Source organism: Anas platyrhynchos, chromosome 10 (assembly GCF_047663525.1).
Source record: "Anas platyrhynchos isolate ZD024472 breed Pekin duck chromosome 10, IASCAAS_PekinDuck_T2T, whole genome shotgun sequence".
NCBI classification, from domain to species: Eukaryota; Metazoa; Chordata; class Aves; order Anseriformes; family Anatidae; genus Anas; species Anas platyrhynchos.
In genome coordinates, this window is record NC_092596.1 from 22,496,070 (window position 1) to 22,512,688 (window position 16,619).

Below are 16,619 nucleotides of genomic sequence, written 5' to 3' on the forward strand. Positions count from 1 at the left end.
AGATCTGTCAAGGAGACCAACGTGCCCCAAATTTAAGTAAGACAGATGAATGAACTTCAGTAATAAACAGGATAGTTTAGGAAAGCCTTAACTGACTTGCTTGTTACATACATAACATAAAAATAAACATGATATGAACCCTTAAATTTGCTTATATTCAACAGCATTTGAATTCAAAATACTCCAACCTTCAAGCAGTTTCTTTTTAAGAGAAAAACGGTCTTAGAAACTTTCATATCTTTACCTGGAAAATACTGGAAACAACCTCTACAAAATCAATCTATCATCATTTTAAGTTTCAGTGGGTAGGAGATACTGGTTATATATGAATGAATGCCAAAGATTTATGGGAATGAATGCCAAAGATTTATGGGAATTATTAAAATCATGAAGTTAACCTTGTTATTCAAATCAAGTGTGATCAAATTATTCAGCCTATAGCAGGAGCTTTTTATTTATTTAACATTTGGAGTTTATGATCAGATTGCAAATGAACTGCACACTTCAATCACAAGAAATTTTTAAATAAAGTAGATATTGTAAAACAACTGAATATTCAATTCAATGCTAATTTCCTTAGAAGTATTAAGACCATAAACAGGTAATACATGATCTGGTAATAGATGAAACACTTCTGTTAAATAAGGCATTTAACAAGCTTGGAATACCACATGACTATGACAAGCAAAATATGAGTTCATCAATTTCATTATTAATTCATTTCTAAGAACACAGCTATGCTCATGTAGACCTGAGAAAACAGCATGAGCATTAATTTTGCAAAGCAAAGTCTGTCTGCAACATGCTACACAGCAGGCAAAATTCAGCTGCAACAGAATAACACTATCTGCTATGCACAAATCAATTACTACCCATTGGTGGCTAGCACTTTCAAAAGCAATGTATTCAAGTATTCAAGACATTACAATATTCTGGAGTGTAAAAAAAAAACAATCTAGTAAAAAGTGAACCTTAAGTCAGAAATTAAATAAAAACAACTGTTAAAACAAAAGGTGGTGGTAAATACAGTTGAAGAAAGGGTAAATGTTCTCCACACCATGAATGAAGAAATGCTGTTTCTCAACTTTATATTAAATTGCCTTTACTTTTCAGTGTAACCATGGAAAATCCAGTTAAATTTTTTGGTGACAGTAGAAGAATAAGATACAACAGAGAGAGAGCATTTGCCATATTTCCTTAGATTACATGGTTAGCAATTTGGTGGAAAGGTAGGGATTTAACGATTTGTGAAATTAGTATTTTAGGTGCATTTTTCATCAATGAATCTTGCTTACTCATTTCAAATTTCAGACAGGATATATCTGGGACAAGGAATTCCAGGAAGTATGTGAAGGCTGCAGGGGATGCAGAGGGATTTTACAGAGGTAGCATTGTAATCCATCATTTGGGTTGCTGAGTGAATTACAATTACTCCATAGGAAAAACACTTCTGATGAAAAAATACTGCAGAAAATAGTTCAAGGGGAACTTTACCCTTCTTTGTCCTGTCTCATGGGAAACAGAGGCAAAAAGTCAGAAAAAATGCTCTAGTAAATTCCAAACTAATGTGGCAGTATGATATGAAAACACATCCTGGCACCTTTTCAACTGTTATGCTCCACAACAACTGTAAACTGTCATAAAGACAGTTTCCTTGTCTCCCTAGTGTAAGAAAATCAATGGATGTTTTATTGAATGTACATCAAGACTTCCTGGTTTTCCTTGAGTCAGAACATTTTATGGTATAACAGAAAGAGAGGATCAATGGCACTTCAACAAATCACAGCTATCAAAGTAGCTAGAATTAATGTAGAAACCACGCATATTTAAAAATAGCTGAAGATCCTTACTTCAGTTTTGTGCAAAACAAATCTCAGCTAGATTACATAACTGAACAATAAAACAGTGTTAACATTGGAAAAAAAACAAAAACAAAAACAAAAACTTTGCAAATTTTCATCCTAAAAGTGATATAGCTAGCAGTGATACAGTGAGATACCCCTGAGAACTGAACCTCCTCCTCCTCATCATCAGTGGATGATGAACTGGTGTGAACTGTTTCAATACAGCTAATCTTATACATCAATACAGTTTAAAAATAGCCTCTCAACATTATTGTTCCAAAGAAAAAAATCCAGCTGTATCCTGAAGGTGATTCAATCTAAGTTTTCAAACAGAAAGAACTAACTAAATCTCAAAGTTTCGGTGGTCTATGCAATGAAAGATTTAAGTCTTCAAAGTAGGGCAACATTGTCCCATGTGTCCTTGCTTTTTACCACAACTTTGAATAAACAAATTCCTGAAGTAGCAGGAGGAGGTAGAACATTTGACTCCGCCTTTGATCCTCAAAGGCACCTTCCCACCTTTATCTAACCTCTGTCTTCATCACTGAATCACAGAATAGAAGCACAGAGTAATTTAGGTTGGAAGAGATCTCAGGAGGTCGTCTGTTCCCACAGCCTACCCACTGCAGGGCCAACTTTAATTTTGGATCAGGTTGTTCAGGGCCCTGAATGCCCTCCCAGCGCAACCAAGGACATTTAACAACGCACAGCAACACCACCAGTAGAACTTTGCTAGCCTTGATAGGAGAGTGATAGAATGGATCACATTTATGTATTTATTTAAAAGTATTCTGTCATGAATAACAATAGCATCTCATTAGTTCAGTCCTATGTAAGTTTTAAAAATACTTCAAATTGCTTTTCATCAGCTTTAGGTGTTATGTTCCCATGGATTACCATTACAGCCAATTTAAAACTATCTAATCCCATCATGGGGGTATACTCTCAGTATGAGCTTTGGTATGCCCGTATTGTTTTTATATACCAGAAACACTTAGCCCATAACATTAATAAGAATATTACCAGCTTTGATGAAAAAAATCAGAAATGCAATAAACAAAAATTTTAATGAACATAGATGTGACCAACACAACTGACTTTCCTAACATGCCTTTGTGGAATTATGCCATGTGGCATGACAAAAAAATTCCAGCAAACAAAATAAACCATGCAATGTAATGCTGTGTGTACTAAAGTCAGTAGAGAACTAGAGTGGACCGTACTGAGATCACTGTCAGCATTACATCATGCTTAGGAGCATATTTCTATGAGACTGAATATTAGTCTATATTATTGGAGTACCAGGATAAAGAACATGTAACTTACCTATTCATTTCTTCTAGACAGTCTGTTGCAAAATAGAAACTCTTTATTTTGGGGTGACATGCTTTGAAGGCACTAGAAAATAAACACAAAGATGAAACAACAACCTTTATTTCAAACAGCTTGTCTTCAAATTTTCTTTACTGAGTCATATGACTCTAGGACCTCTTAAATGAATGTTTCCCAATTTAGATGTATTTTTAAAAATTCCTAATTACAGTCTTCCTACAAACTATGCTTAACAGAAAGTTGTAGGGAATATTAGTGGCAGGTTTACTTTGTTTGGAAGCTGATAACAATAAAAAGTTCCTTAAAGAGCCTCCATCTAAGTAGTAGCTTCTAACTCCAGCAATTGCTTTGTCAAGTTACTCTAAAATCAACCATATTCCAGGTACTTTTCATCTTAATCTATTCATCTCTACCGTATTTTTTCTCTGATCAACATGAGTCAAGAATAGTTAACAGTTCTTCATCTGACATCTAGCAACAGAGTTGACATTATTTAGACTAAACCCTTATCTTTATTGTTGCATTATAATTTATGGTCAATTATATGTATCTCACGATTTTGTGTAACACAGTCTGTTCTCACAGCTAGTGAGAACAGTTTGTTTTTTTTTTGTTTTTTTTTTTTTTTTTTCCTATTTGCTGATTTCCAATATATGCAGAGGTTAATTTAGAGTGAAGTTCTTTGAAAAGTGCTAGTTAAATTATAAATCACTGAAGTAGTTCCAAAAGCATATCACAACAATTTTAAATTAAATTATGCACTCTTTTACTTGTGTAACTAGCACAATATTAGTAGTAATATCGCTGACAGCACTGACCCGTGGTACTGAAGAGCAGCATGACAGAAGGTAGCTGTTAGACTGACATTGTTCTCTGCACAGCTAACATACCTTCTCCTTTCTCAAAAGTCAATTCCTTCACCACTCCTCTGGTCAGTGCAATTCAATTCCATACAACTGATTTCATGAGATAAATTCTGATTTTCACTTTAGGCTGGCTATATACAGAAACCATTACAGGGTACATGCATGGGATAATCAAGCTCACATGTTACAACATGGGTGATTGCAGTTCATAGAAAAGCATTAATGAAAAACATTTTTATATTGTGTAATTCCTAAGCTCTCTCCCCTCAGCTGAGCATTTATTTGGAAACTACTAACAATGGTAATCATAGTTCTTATGATATTTTTGTTTGTTTGAATATAATTAAAAGAAGTATGAAAAAAATACAGACTCAGACCAAGAGTACTATTTTTATTAGTTGGCAACTGTTAAAAAACAACAACTATCATTTGTAGAATTTAGGTTAAAATACTGACATTTATACTGTAATTAGTAGATGTTAGAATTAGATTAAGAATCATTACATGTGGCATTAAGAAAAACCTGTAATACATGTTTTCCACTATTAATAGCTTAAATGCAAATGAATGTTTTTTTAATGACTATGATATATTCCAGTTTCCACAGACAAGAAATGAAGGCTGAAGAAGTTTCACTTGGGCACACCCAAGTGTTGTTATGCATATTGGTAATACAAATGCATCCAGTAACAGACTTTCCTAACAAAAGTTCGACAGAAGAATGAGATAGCAGAGTTGTGTTCCTCTGTAGCTTCCATGAAATTAGACATATATTAAAAGGGTAAGTTTACCTTTGCACTGAAGATCATCATAAAACATCTTACATCCATAAAAAGAAGACGTAAGAAATATTTAAGTATTGTTTTAGCATCTGGAAACTGGTAATTTCAACTGCAGATCTTAATCTTACTAGCTGCATCTTCTGACTAAAAGCATGTCATAAGACCTTTATTATAAGAATATGATTTTCTATTGACGTAAAAAGGTCATCAAAACAGACAGTCTTTTCTAGTTAATACCAGCTGGCAAGAAATAAGCAAGAAAAAGTGTCTGGATGTTCTTGCATGCACTGAAAATACTAATACAGAATTTTGAAACAACAGTTTGTATGTTGGCAAATGAAAATAGCAAATACAGGAGAAATCCCTGAATAGGAAGGATTTTTTTCTGTTGCCCACTAGATGGCATACACTTGCTAATTATATGTACTGAATTTTAAGATTTTAATGCAAGAGATTTTGATCTAAGCACCATATCTTCTTTTATCGGTATATTCTTTTCCCTGATGTCAGTACTCTTTTCAGTTGTTTGGAAACTATGCAACGTCTCCACCTGCTAGTCTTCCATTTGACCAACAGTCTCCCAGCCCTGAGATTTAAGAATTGCCTTGAACTGGAGAGGACTATGTAGTAGATCTAGAGATTCTAATCCTGTTGATTAATCCTGTTAGGATATCACATGATGGAGTTTCTGCTTGTAAACAGGATTATTTTTCTAGACAGGAAATTTACATACATTAAAGCATTAGGATGCTAATAATAGAGTTTCAAACTTCACCTTTTAATAGGCAGAATATGTCTGATAAACAGACCTTAAATTTGGGCTCCATTATTCTCATATATTGTGATACAATCTGTAGGTATATATTTGAATGCTACATTCTCACAGGAACCCTTCCTCAGTCAAGGTGCAGAATGAACTTACTTGTGAGATAAATCATGATTATACAACAGATAAGTCTACTTTCTGTAGGACTCCTGTTTTAGTTGCTACAGAATTTGTGAATGTGTCAAAATAGAGACAGAACAAGAATTGTTTCAAGGATAAATCAGCTACATGCTGCAGTTCTTCCTGCTTATGTAAAGGAATTCTCATGTACTCTAAGTCACAGCAGCAGACTTAATAATCAGTCACTATATAAATGTTTCTTAATGTCTTTTTGCTTGATGTACTGAAATTTACTTACATGGTGAGTATATGTGCAATAATACATGTATATTGTACTGTTATTTATTTATGTACTCTGAAGAAAAACAGGTCTTTATCTTTATGGAATGGGTATCCCAGATCTGTGGATACTTTTAAGTATTTTGCAGTTCTGTTTCTGAGCTGAAAAATGCAACAATAAATCCATCTTCACTTTTCTGAAGTGTCACAAAGATTATTATTAGAGAAGCTTTTAGATACAATAGCATTAAGAACTGCAAAGAAGTCTCCAGGGAAATAATTCCATATGTGTAAATAAAAATGAATAATGTGGAAGGAAGATACATATAATTTTACCTTTGACTTGTTTTGGAGCATTCCAAACTGGATGCTGTTTGGTTTGCTGTCTACAAAGTCTGTCAGGCCCATTTCAGAAGAGCTGCTCCACAGCGAGTCAGCTGCCAGCAGGGGCTTGGCTCATTCACAAGTGCAGAATTTTGCATTGTCCTTGATGAACTTCAAAAGGCCCTTGGTCAGCCCATACACCCAGACTGTGTAAGTCCTCCTGAATGACAGCCCTGCCCTTGAGAGTGTCCTCAGTTTGCTGTCATTTAAGCTGCTAATGTGGGACCAGGAGTGTATTTCAATTTTTAGGAATGTGACTCCTAATAAGTCAAGTTCCCTGCTATTCTTTAGATCAAGTTCCCTGCTATTTAAGGCACGGTAGCACATAATTATTTTTGCAAAGTTATAAGAAAATAAAAATTACTGAAACTGTAGCAACTCTCAAGATAATCTCACGTCTATCTATAATATAACAATGACATTTCATAAAGAATTCTGACTGCACAGTTTCAATATCGAATGTCAACAGTATGGCAGATGCTCTAATGAACTTAAGACCTACATTTTCAATATGTTGAACATTTTGAAAGTTCAGGCAATACAATAATTAGTGATTAATTACATCCATACTTCCATTAACTTTGTGGATCAGCTTCATCACAGGACATTATAATTATCAGTATCTTTGAAAATAATGTGATGTTCATGTTATGTCACATAAAAACTTCAGCAACTAAGATTTCTAATATTATGTGATCATTCTTAATCATGAAGATTAAGGTGTTCCCTAAAAGAAATGGAAAGTTTTGCAGTGTGAAAGCAAGAAACTGCCTCTAGCAGGGACAAGGTCATTCTACATCCAAATATAGCCTGGAGAGTTAAACCAGACTGAGATAATGCCATGATTCATTTAATAATCAGGGTACCTTCATTAAATGCATTAATGAGGCAAATCATCAAACCGTACAGAATAATGCATTCAATGACTATATATTCTTGTCAAAGCTTTCTTAATGCTATTTCGTTCAATGTATCCTATGAACATCAGTAATATTCACACTATAAAACATTTCCTATCTGACTGGAAAACACAAGTCTAAATTTAAAAAATAAAAGCCATTGTTTTAGTAAGACTTCAAATTCCTTTGTTCAATAAGGTAAGTCTCCTGTTTGGAACATTTCACATTGATGGCTCTGAAAATAAGAAACCTAATGTGATTTTGCTGGACTTCTTTTATGCATTAAGATACTAAGTACTGTTTCAGAAAAATTTAATTTATATAAAAACATATGGACCTACCAAAAAGAAAGAAAAAAAAAAGGTGTCTTTCCCCATCCTTATTAACTGTCAAGATAACTGCTTTACTAACTTTTGCACTGGTGCTAAAATGGACTCAATCATATAGAAGTAAGAACCCAATCAGACTAATATTTTCAGATTTCAATCTTGCATGACTTCCAACACCTACAGAAAACCCGCTATTAAATGACAAATATATCCTAAAGTGGAACAAAGTGAGAACAGATCCCGTAAAATCTGTCTTTCACTAGTCCTCTTTAAAAGGCGGCAAGAAAATCCTAGCTGAAATGTTTCTTGTAGTCTAGCAGAGAGAAGAATGAAGTGTGAGTTAGAGCTTTTCCAGACTATGTTTGTTCAGAATGGGTCACCACCACCTTATTTGTAAAAGGAATGCAGAAGAATCAGACCATGGAAAGTTGTTGCTAGGCTCACAAGGACTGTTAGCCTTTTAGTGGAATCAGGCAATATCAGTCATGCTCAGTCCTGTCCTTGGTAAGACAACGTAGAAGAGGATTGATATGCACACTTATAGAGGCTGTAGAGTAGAGCTGTAACACAAGCAGGGCCCTCCATTCACATATGCTTGATATACTGAAATGTAAATGAATGTAACACTGGATTTACTTTCTCTGCAGTTTTTGGAGGAGGAGGTAAAATAGCAGCAAATGTAAAGCGTAGTTTTTATTGTGTGGGAAATATGTAATAGTCCATGAAGGAAGAAATCAAAGGGAAATTCTGGTCAGCGAAAAAAGGGAATACTATTAACATCTTCATTATACTTTTACCCCTGGACCTACCTCTTTTTGAAAGTATTCAAAGCCTGAAGCTTTCAGTAGTGTGCAGTTTTATTTAATCAGAGTTTTTCTTTGCATATACCCTGCAGAAATTGTCCTGTGAGAAGTGTTCTGAGAAAATGTGTTCTAATGCTTAGAGCAAAGCTCTGGAAGATATTTCTAGCTGTGCACAATGACCTGCTGTTTGATCTTTGTTAATTCACTGAAATTTGCTAAGTGTTTTATATTCTAACAAAAGGATATTACTTTCTCCTGTATTTTTGTTCAATATCATTATTAGTATCTACTTGTTCCACAGAGGAATTTATAGTGCTCAGTTCATGTTTAATTTCTGCAGTGATACCCTCAGTTGAAAGGAGTAATGGAAGTATAAATTGCACTGTCTTTTTCTCAGGCAGACAGTAATAACACCTTCAGACAAGAACAAGCAATTGAAGAGGTTTTATTTTCTAATCAGCAGTCTCTACTGTAATTCACACCTTCAGTATTTTCTTGTATGTATATTCATAGTTGTGGAACGTATTCCTCAGAGCAAAACCATGTTTAGTCCTTGGAAAAGCATGACAAAAATTCAGGATGCTAGTTAAAACTAGGAAAGCTCTAGTAACAGTATCTTATATGCTGTTCTACATAGCTCCTGATGGCAGCAAGTTTAAAAATCTAGATGAAGCCTGCAAATAATTCAGGAAATAATGGTGAATTGCTAGGCTCAAAGCATTAGAATTGTTAAACCTACTGTTTGACGACTATGACTTCCAATTCCAACACTGCCTGCAAACAATTTCCAATGAGTGTCTGTTATTAAATATGTAGCAAAGCTTAACATATGCTTTTTACTGGGTGCGTAATGCAGTAGCAGCAATATGCGCACAAGAACCAGACTTAAAAACACAATGTTGGCTTTGTATTTGGAACCTAAATATTTTAGCCGTTGAGAGTAACTCAATATTGGATATATAAACTTCCTCCATAAATGCGAAAATGGAAATTATATTCACCATCCCTTGTTATGATATTTAAGATATTTCCTATGGTAATTGTTTCTTGCACATTTGATTCTTATCTAGACAACAACAAGGTACCTGAGAGTTTTATTTGTTTGCTTTACTTATTTAACTGAATTTGGAACTGGTCTATCTGAAAAACTGACCAAGGGGTTATCCAATTCTTTGGAAGACAGCTTATGGAATTTACATTAAGTTGCATCTTTCGAAGTAAAGAGAAACATTAAAACCTAAGTAGTCTTGTAATGTGTTATTTACAAATTTCAAGATTTTCTCTGCAAGTTTTCAGTGCTATATGTATAATATACTTCCAAGAATGATCATTTGATTTATAAATATAATTGACACATTACTTACTGTTTTTTTCTGCATTCAATTGCTCTATCGATCCTGAACTCAGGTAAGCTAATGAATCCTTCTGCTTTTTCATCCTATCAAAAGAGAAGAAGAAGTGATGGTGAAGAAGAACATACAGTTCAAGAGAGAAATAAGCAGTAGCCATTTAGGTCTTACACTAAGAACAACTATCCAATCAATTAAAATACTGAGCATATTTTCTACATAATGTTTTTACTTAAGCATTCAGTTTACTCGATCACAGAAGGTCAGAAACTTCTAGGATTTAAGTTCCTTAAAGGTGTTGCAGTTATCCTAATTCCTTTTGCAGAAGGTTACACAAAACTTTCCAGCACCTAATATTGCATTCAGGTCATTAGCAGCTACAGAAGAAAAGTGGAGGAAGTTCCTACAATGAACTCACCACCGTTTAAATGGGAAAGTAATAACTAGAAAATATTTCTTGTCACTTTTTACTTCTTTTGATGCAAATTTCCAGAAAAAGCAAGGAGACAGAGTAACACCAGTCAGATTTTGGAAAAGTTTTAGTAAGTGTACTAAGAATTATGGCTTGGCCATAAAGGGACTGAAAATCAGGGGGACATATAAATACCACCTTGCATGTAACAGTATCAAACAAAACTTACAACCCTAACCCTGAATGCCTTTCTCATTCACAGCCTGCAACAATCCTGTTTTGAGCTGCAGAGAAAATACTAAAACTGAGGATAACAATGTTATTCAAATTGTCCTCTTGAAGAAAATTGAAAATATAGACCAAAAACCAGTAAATCAAAGCAGGCCGTACACAGACAGCTTAGAACAGGCAGTGAGGCTCAATGCAAACAAACGGGAGAATAGCCATCTAATTATCTTTGCCCTGCCTTCCCTCAATTATTTCGTTCCCACAGATATCCAAATTGCACAAGTGTAGGTCCACTGGTTTTCAATAACATGTCACCAAGCACAAGGTGTTACACATGAGAAGTTTCAAACTCCAGAATAATTCAGCAAAAAGCAAGAAGTACATCTAGATAAGAACAACTTTCAGAGAAAGATTGGCTAATTCCAATTTTCATACCTGCTTTAATGGTTAATTGACATGAATGACAAAACTTTATACATCTCCCCATACAACTGAAACTAAGGACAGCTGAATGCAAACACTCTATTATTCCAAAAAAATACTATCTGTGGAAAAATATTAACTATTGACATATTCATTACTTTAAGAGTACCATGAACTTCTTTTATTTTATTAGGCTTAGACTTCAACTTTGGAGACTTCAAAAATATTTCCAAGTGAAGTACTTCCAGCTTGAGTGACTCAGACATGGTAATTAAAGCTCTCTAATATTTTATCGAATATTAAAAATAGACTTTATTTAAAAGAATGCTAAAGCTTAAGGTTTAATTTTGTCTTTCTCCAAATACAGAATATACTTACATTCTGGTTTGTGTACCAGTACAAGGAAGAGTCCTTCAAAATAAACCAGTACTTCTTCCATTTCTGTGTGAAATAACCTTTGGCATCTTTTTTCTTCCACAGCCAGCCTTCACAATCTCCATGCCCCAAGTCTTTGCAGGAAATCCGTCTTCTGCTCCCACCTGTTAGAGAGCTCCCTGAGAATGTGATGATAGTGTAAGATGTCCGAATGCCATTCTTCTCAATATATAGTATCTTCTAATATAATATCTTCTCTAATTCTTCTAATATAGTATCTTCTCAATATGAGCATGTTACTAATTTTTACTGATAAATCAATTTAAAATCCTTCAAGCCAAATCCTCTCCAATTTCAGAGAGGAGATTGAATGTACAGTTTCTAAATTCCAAATGCTCTGCAGCTTTCTGGATGAATAAGAAACAAAAGGGCCTTTTTTATGTAGAGGCTTAGTTAGTCTCTAGAGGGATCACTTCTTTTAGGGTCGCATTTTTATCTGATTAAGATTTGTATCATCATTCCAAAGTAAAAACATATTTCATTTAGCCTTCAATTTGAAACTCAGAGAATTACATAAACATAATCTGTGTATTGATGTAAACACTACTTCTTCCATATATCTTCTGTTGCTACTTTTATCAGTAGTAGGCCTGTCAAATTCTGGGAGTTTTAAAAGTCAATTTTTAAAGTCAATAAAAAAGAAAAATAATCCATTTCCATTAAAATGCATGTGTACATTTTTCCTATACCGAATTTAATTGAAGAATAACATTTTAAACTCTTTGAATCCTGTTCAAAGGCACAGCACCAGGAAAAGATAGTGTCTTTTTGCTGCTGTTGTAGTTTTTCTCTTCTTTTCTTTTTTCAGTTATTTCAATAGATCCCAATCAAAAGGCTTAACACTTTAGTGTCTTCTGTGAACATTAATAAAAATAGTGCTCTTAATTATGGTATCATTTTTCCTGAAAAAGAGCCTGTAGGAAATGCCATTAAAATATCAGACATTTTTGTATGAAAAATCAAGTTTATATTGCTACAATAATTATTTTTGTTCTACAGGTTTGAAACAGTGAAGTAGTTTAGATGAGCTCAAAACACAATCCTTCGTTCTGTAACATTCCTCAACCGACCTCTTAACATTTTGTTCTTTTTAGAATAACATACTGTGCTGTGTCCTGGTCAGGTTAAAAATGTTTAAAATGTATAGTAAAAGTAAAATAAGTTTTCCTAGGAGACTGAAAGAATAATAGAATAATAACAACAACAACAACGACAAAGATTGCTGGCCATATACATTCATATGAATTATGCTCTAACCACTTTTCTTAGGTTCATTGTTTTAACAGTCGCAAACAGGCCACAAAAGGAAAAAGAAACAGAGCAGAAGGAAATGGCAAAATACATAGACACTGCCTTTCCTAAATCAGAGGAAAGTTTACCACTGAGTCTATCAGTATAACATCCATGCTACATTTAAAGTTGTATTTGGTAATTTACTTTGATATTTAGTATCAAATTTAGAAATAGATGAATTAAGTTGAACTTTGTCATTCGATCCTGACCACCACCATCAGTAAAGAACTCTCATTTTTTGCTTTCAAAATGTTAACTCAAATAAGTTACCTTTTGACCATTTTCTGGATTTTACCCTGAGGGAAGCGTAATGGAATGACTGTAAGAAACAAACAAACAAAAAGGAACTATGAAAAAACAACGCAGGTAGTAGTAGAAACAGTTAGTTTTCACTGCCATCTCCATGGTTATCCTAGGGTTAGTTATCATGGGATAACTTTTGTTGTTTTTCTCTTTTAACTATTATAAACATCATAAAGAAAACAACACAGTGCTAAACCTACAAATTAAAATCTAATTTTTCATTTACTGTTTACACTTCTTGCAATCAAATCATTAAGAATGGGCATGCAGTAATTTGAAAACTGAGGATATAAACTCATGAATCACCATGCCCAGAAAGCAAATGCATGCCACAGAAGCAACTGTGAAACCATATATTACGTAAGAGTGTAAATACCATATTACTCAAAGAAAAAATAACATTAAGATTTTTTTTTTAACATTTATATTTAGGATAATGGAGGATTCCAACTTAAGCAACTTTAAGCACTACTAAAAGCCAGTATCTGAAAAGAGGACCCAAGCTACCTGAGAGGCTGAGGCAAAGTTTAGTTTAAAATTAAGGTGGAGGAGGAAGGAGTGGTTTTGCACATTCTCAGGCCTATTTTTAACCTTTCTGTAACAATCACCAGTTTACAGTATTGAACATCATGGACATTTTCTACTGTCTTGCAGCGATCAGTAATTTATTCTGGAGAGAGCTGGCTCAGAGAACACCAGCTTGCACATCCACAGACAAACTGTCTCAGCTCCATCCTGTGTTCTGTTTATCTCAGGTTGTTCTCCCAGTCAGTCACAGGATGAATGCTTCACACAAAAAATACTGTAATTCTGACAGGTGACAAGCTCTGTAAGTGTACATGCATTGTATTGCTAAGACAGTACATATTCTCCATTGACTTGATAGCTGCGAATTTATCTCCTTGTTTTGAGCATCAAAGAAGGCAAAGATTAATGTTTGTTCCTCTGCCACCATAAAAAAAAAAAAGTCAGAAAATGAAAGAACAAAACTAAAGCTATGAGAAAGTTAACAGTTGTACAGCAACACTGATGTTTTACTGATGTACTGTAAGCTGCAGCAGCAAAACTGGCCATAGTGTGCCAAGTGGTGACCGTGGCTGAAAGAACTGGGTCAGTGCTCCTCTTTGGCATAGAAATGTGTTAGGATAGAGCATGTGTCTGTGAATAAGAGATCACTACATTTTTACACAATTTAGGCTAAAAAATACAGTAATGAAATAGAACCCTGTACATTTAATCACATCTGAAAACTGTAATTTAATTAAAGAGCTGCAAGAAAATGAACAGCTGGAGGATATGTGCATTAGGACACTCACCAGAAACCGGTATGGATCATTCAGAATAGCAGTTTTTAAAGCAATGAAAATGCAAGTACAACAAATCAACGAGAGCTGAAAATACCAGCTATTCCAAAAACATAAGTTAAATAATCCTACTATGCTTTGTTTATGCATACACAGAACGCATTCAAAGCAAGAAAACTAGAGGAAGTGAAAGGTTTGCTATATCTTGGGAACAAAAGCTTAATTAGCACTGCTAACTTAGAGAATTCAAGCTTCATATTCTGAGAGATAAAGCAACTAACATATAATTAATGTTGTGGTAAAAACTGTAGGAAAACAGTCAGAACTTGCAACTTAAAACAAGTCAGAGTTGCTATGGGAAACAGATTGATGATAGGAGAACATACTGTGGTTGTCAGCATTTAAGTTCTCATCTTAAAACCACAACACAAAGCAGAGTATTAAACAAAACGCACGTCCCCACCCCCACCTCACCCCCAACAGAAGCACACCACAGGAAAAAAAAAAAAAAGCGATAGAACTGAATCTGTGCTACATGAAGCTAAATTAACGAGACATCAACGTAATCACAGTGAAGCAGTAGGAGTGCTGTTTAGGTGTCACAGAACCACCACATGAAAAGTTAGGCTTCGTTTAAGAAATGCCCTGGAGACTAGAGGTTCAGTTACCTGTCAGGATGAAGGGAACCAAGCCTATTAATGCGAGGCTGCTTGCACATACCTCTGCTAGTTTTAGACAGGGATTTTTAGCGAAGAACATAAACATGTTCAAAACATAGCAATCAGTGCATTCGCTAGTAAAGTACACAAATCAGAGGGTACACAGTGCTGATCTCCTCAGATCACACGCAGCAAATTATTTGCAGTACCATGATCCTGAGGAACAGCACCAGGTTCAAGTGCTTGCCAGGGGAGGTAGCAGGCAAGGCAGGGATTGGCAGGTAGAGGCAATATATCAATAAACACAACCACAGCTTTTCACAAACTTCAGAAAATACAGCCATACACCTTCCACTGCTGTCACTTCTCTTCAGCATCACTGCATAAATCCCTGGGAGGCAGAACAACATCTGGTAGCTTTCAAAAGTTACTTAGTGCCTACTTAGGCAAACCAAGTACTAAGTCATATTGAAGAAACAGGTGTTCTATAAATGAAGTTTCCACTGCTTGTCCTTTCTTTGAAGTAATTGCCAAAATATGAAATGATAAAAATGTCTACATATTTTGCATTAAAGACCTTTAAAATTGGCACTATAAAACTCTTTGAAAATCAAAATCCAGTATCACTGAAAATCTAGATCCTATATGTATCTCTGTCATAGTATGATCACCATTTAAATATTTTAAGAGTTTTAAAATTTTTCTCTTCCCTTCGGGCAACATTCTCCCCAGATATTCCTCCTCCTCAAACTAGTACACACCTTAGAACACATAATAAGGGTCTAACTAAATTTAACTAAAAGTACTGCATACACACCAACATGCCATGGTTGCAGTAGATACTTTTCTGAATATGGAAATTATTGCTAGGTGTTTGTTTACAGCTTTTTCATAATACAGAAAAAATTGAATATCTCTACTATCTTCTAAAGTATGCCAATTGAATTGATTTTTTTTAAAAAGTATTTTATAAATCATTACCTTCCTCATGGATGTGCTTCCTTGACGGTCAATGGCAGAACTAGCATATCTGGGACAGAGAAGAGGAGAAATAAATCATAGGTTTTTAGTTTCAGGGGTAGCTGTGCGTTTCATATAGCAGCAACAACATCTACCACAGGTATAAATAATGGACTCCTAGAGTTGATAATAAACTAGGAAAGAATAAATATTTTTAAACAGGAAAAGATAGAAAAGCAAAATAAATAAATAATGTAGGACTGTCATCTTAAGAGTTATTTATGTTTTAAAATGTAACAGCTTATGGAAAGGCATTTGACTGACATTTAGGAAAGACCTACACATGTTCCATATACTGCAGATTTGGTTCCTTCCCTTGTCATTACAGAAGCAATTTGAATTATCCTCGGTTATATAAATATGTATCTTTGAGTTATTTTCTAGGTATCTTAACTTTAGCAATACGTAAGCAGATTTATCAGCACTACATTAATGAGCATGTAACTGTCGGGCCAGATCTGATGTGATTGTCAGATGTTTGCACCTAAAGAAAGTCTATACAGTTCTTTCCCTGCTACCTCCTCTTTGATGCTCTGGAAGCACTTCAAAACAGGAAATTCATGAAGACCACAGCGATTTAACAGTTAACTAAAGAAAGATTATTTATATAATCAGAAAAACAGTAATATTTTTGCAGTAGTGATATCCTAACACTGCCTTCTTGGTTGGCAAACATGGGATGCAACAGTTCCATTTGCTGCTGGAAGGAAGTCTAGTGATCACTTTTTGTGCGCCCAGAAGCAATCTGGATGTAAAGAATAGAAACCGATTCTTAGTAAGAGAACAAAC

At 34.5% G+C, this 16,619-nt stretch overlaps 1 protein-coding gene across 3 annotated transcripts in view; it reads right to left on the reverse strand.

Moving 5' to 3' along the window:
- Nucleotides 1-16,619, reverse strand: part of LOC101797884 (connector enhancer of kinase suppressor of ras 2) — a 174,912-nt gene that overhangs the window by 14,657 nt on the left and 143,636 nt on the right. For all 3 annotated transcript variants that reach the window (XM_013092026.5, XM_013092027.5, XM_021266824.4), the window contains exons 15-19: nt 15,792-15,840; nt 12,815-12,863; nt 11,195-11,370; nt 9,769-9,842; nt 3,171-3,242 (exon numbers count right to left, since the gene is read on the reverse strand). In XM_013092026.5, the coding sequence (XP_012947480.3) occupies nt 3,171-3,242; nt 9,769-9,842; nt 11,195-11,370; nt 12,815-12,863; nt 15,792-15,840 (420 nt within the window). The remainder of the gene's footprint in view (nt 1-3,170; nt 3,243-9,768; nt 9,843-11,194; nt 11,371-12,814; nt 12,864-15,791; nt 15,841-16,619) is intronic.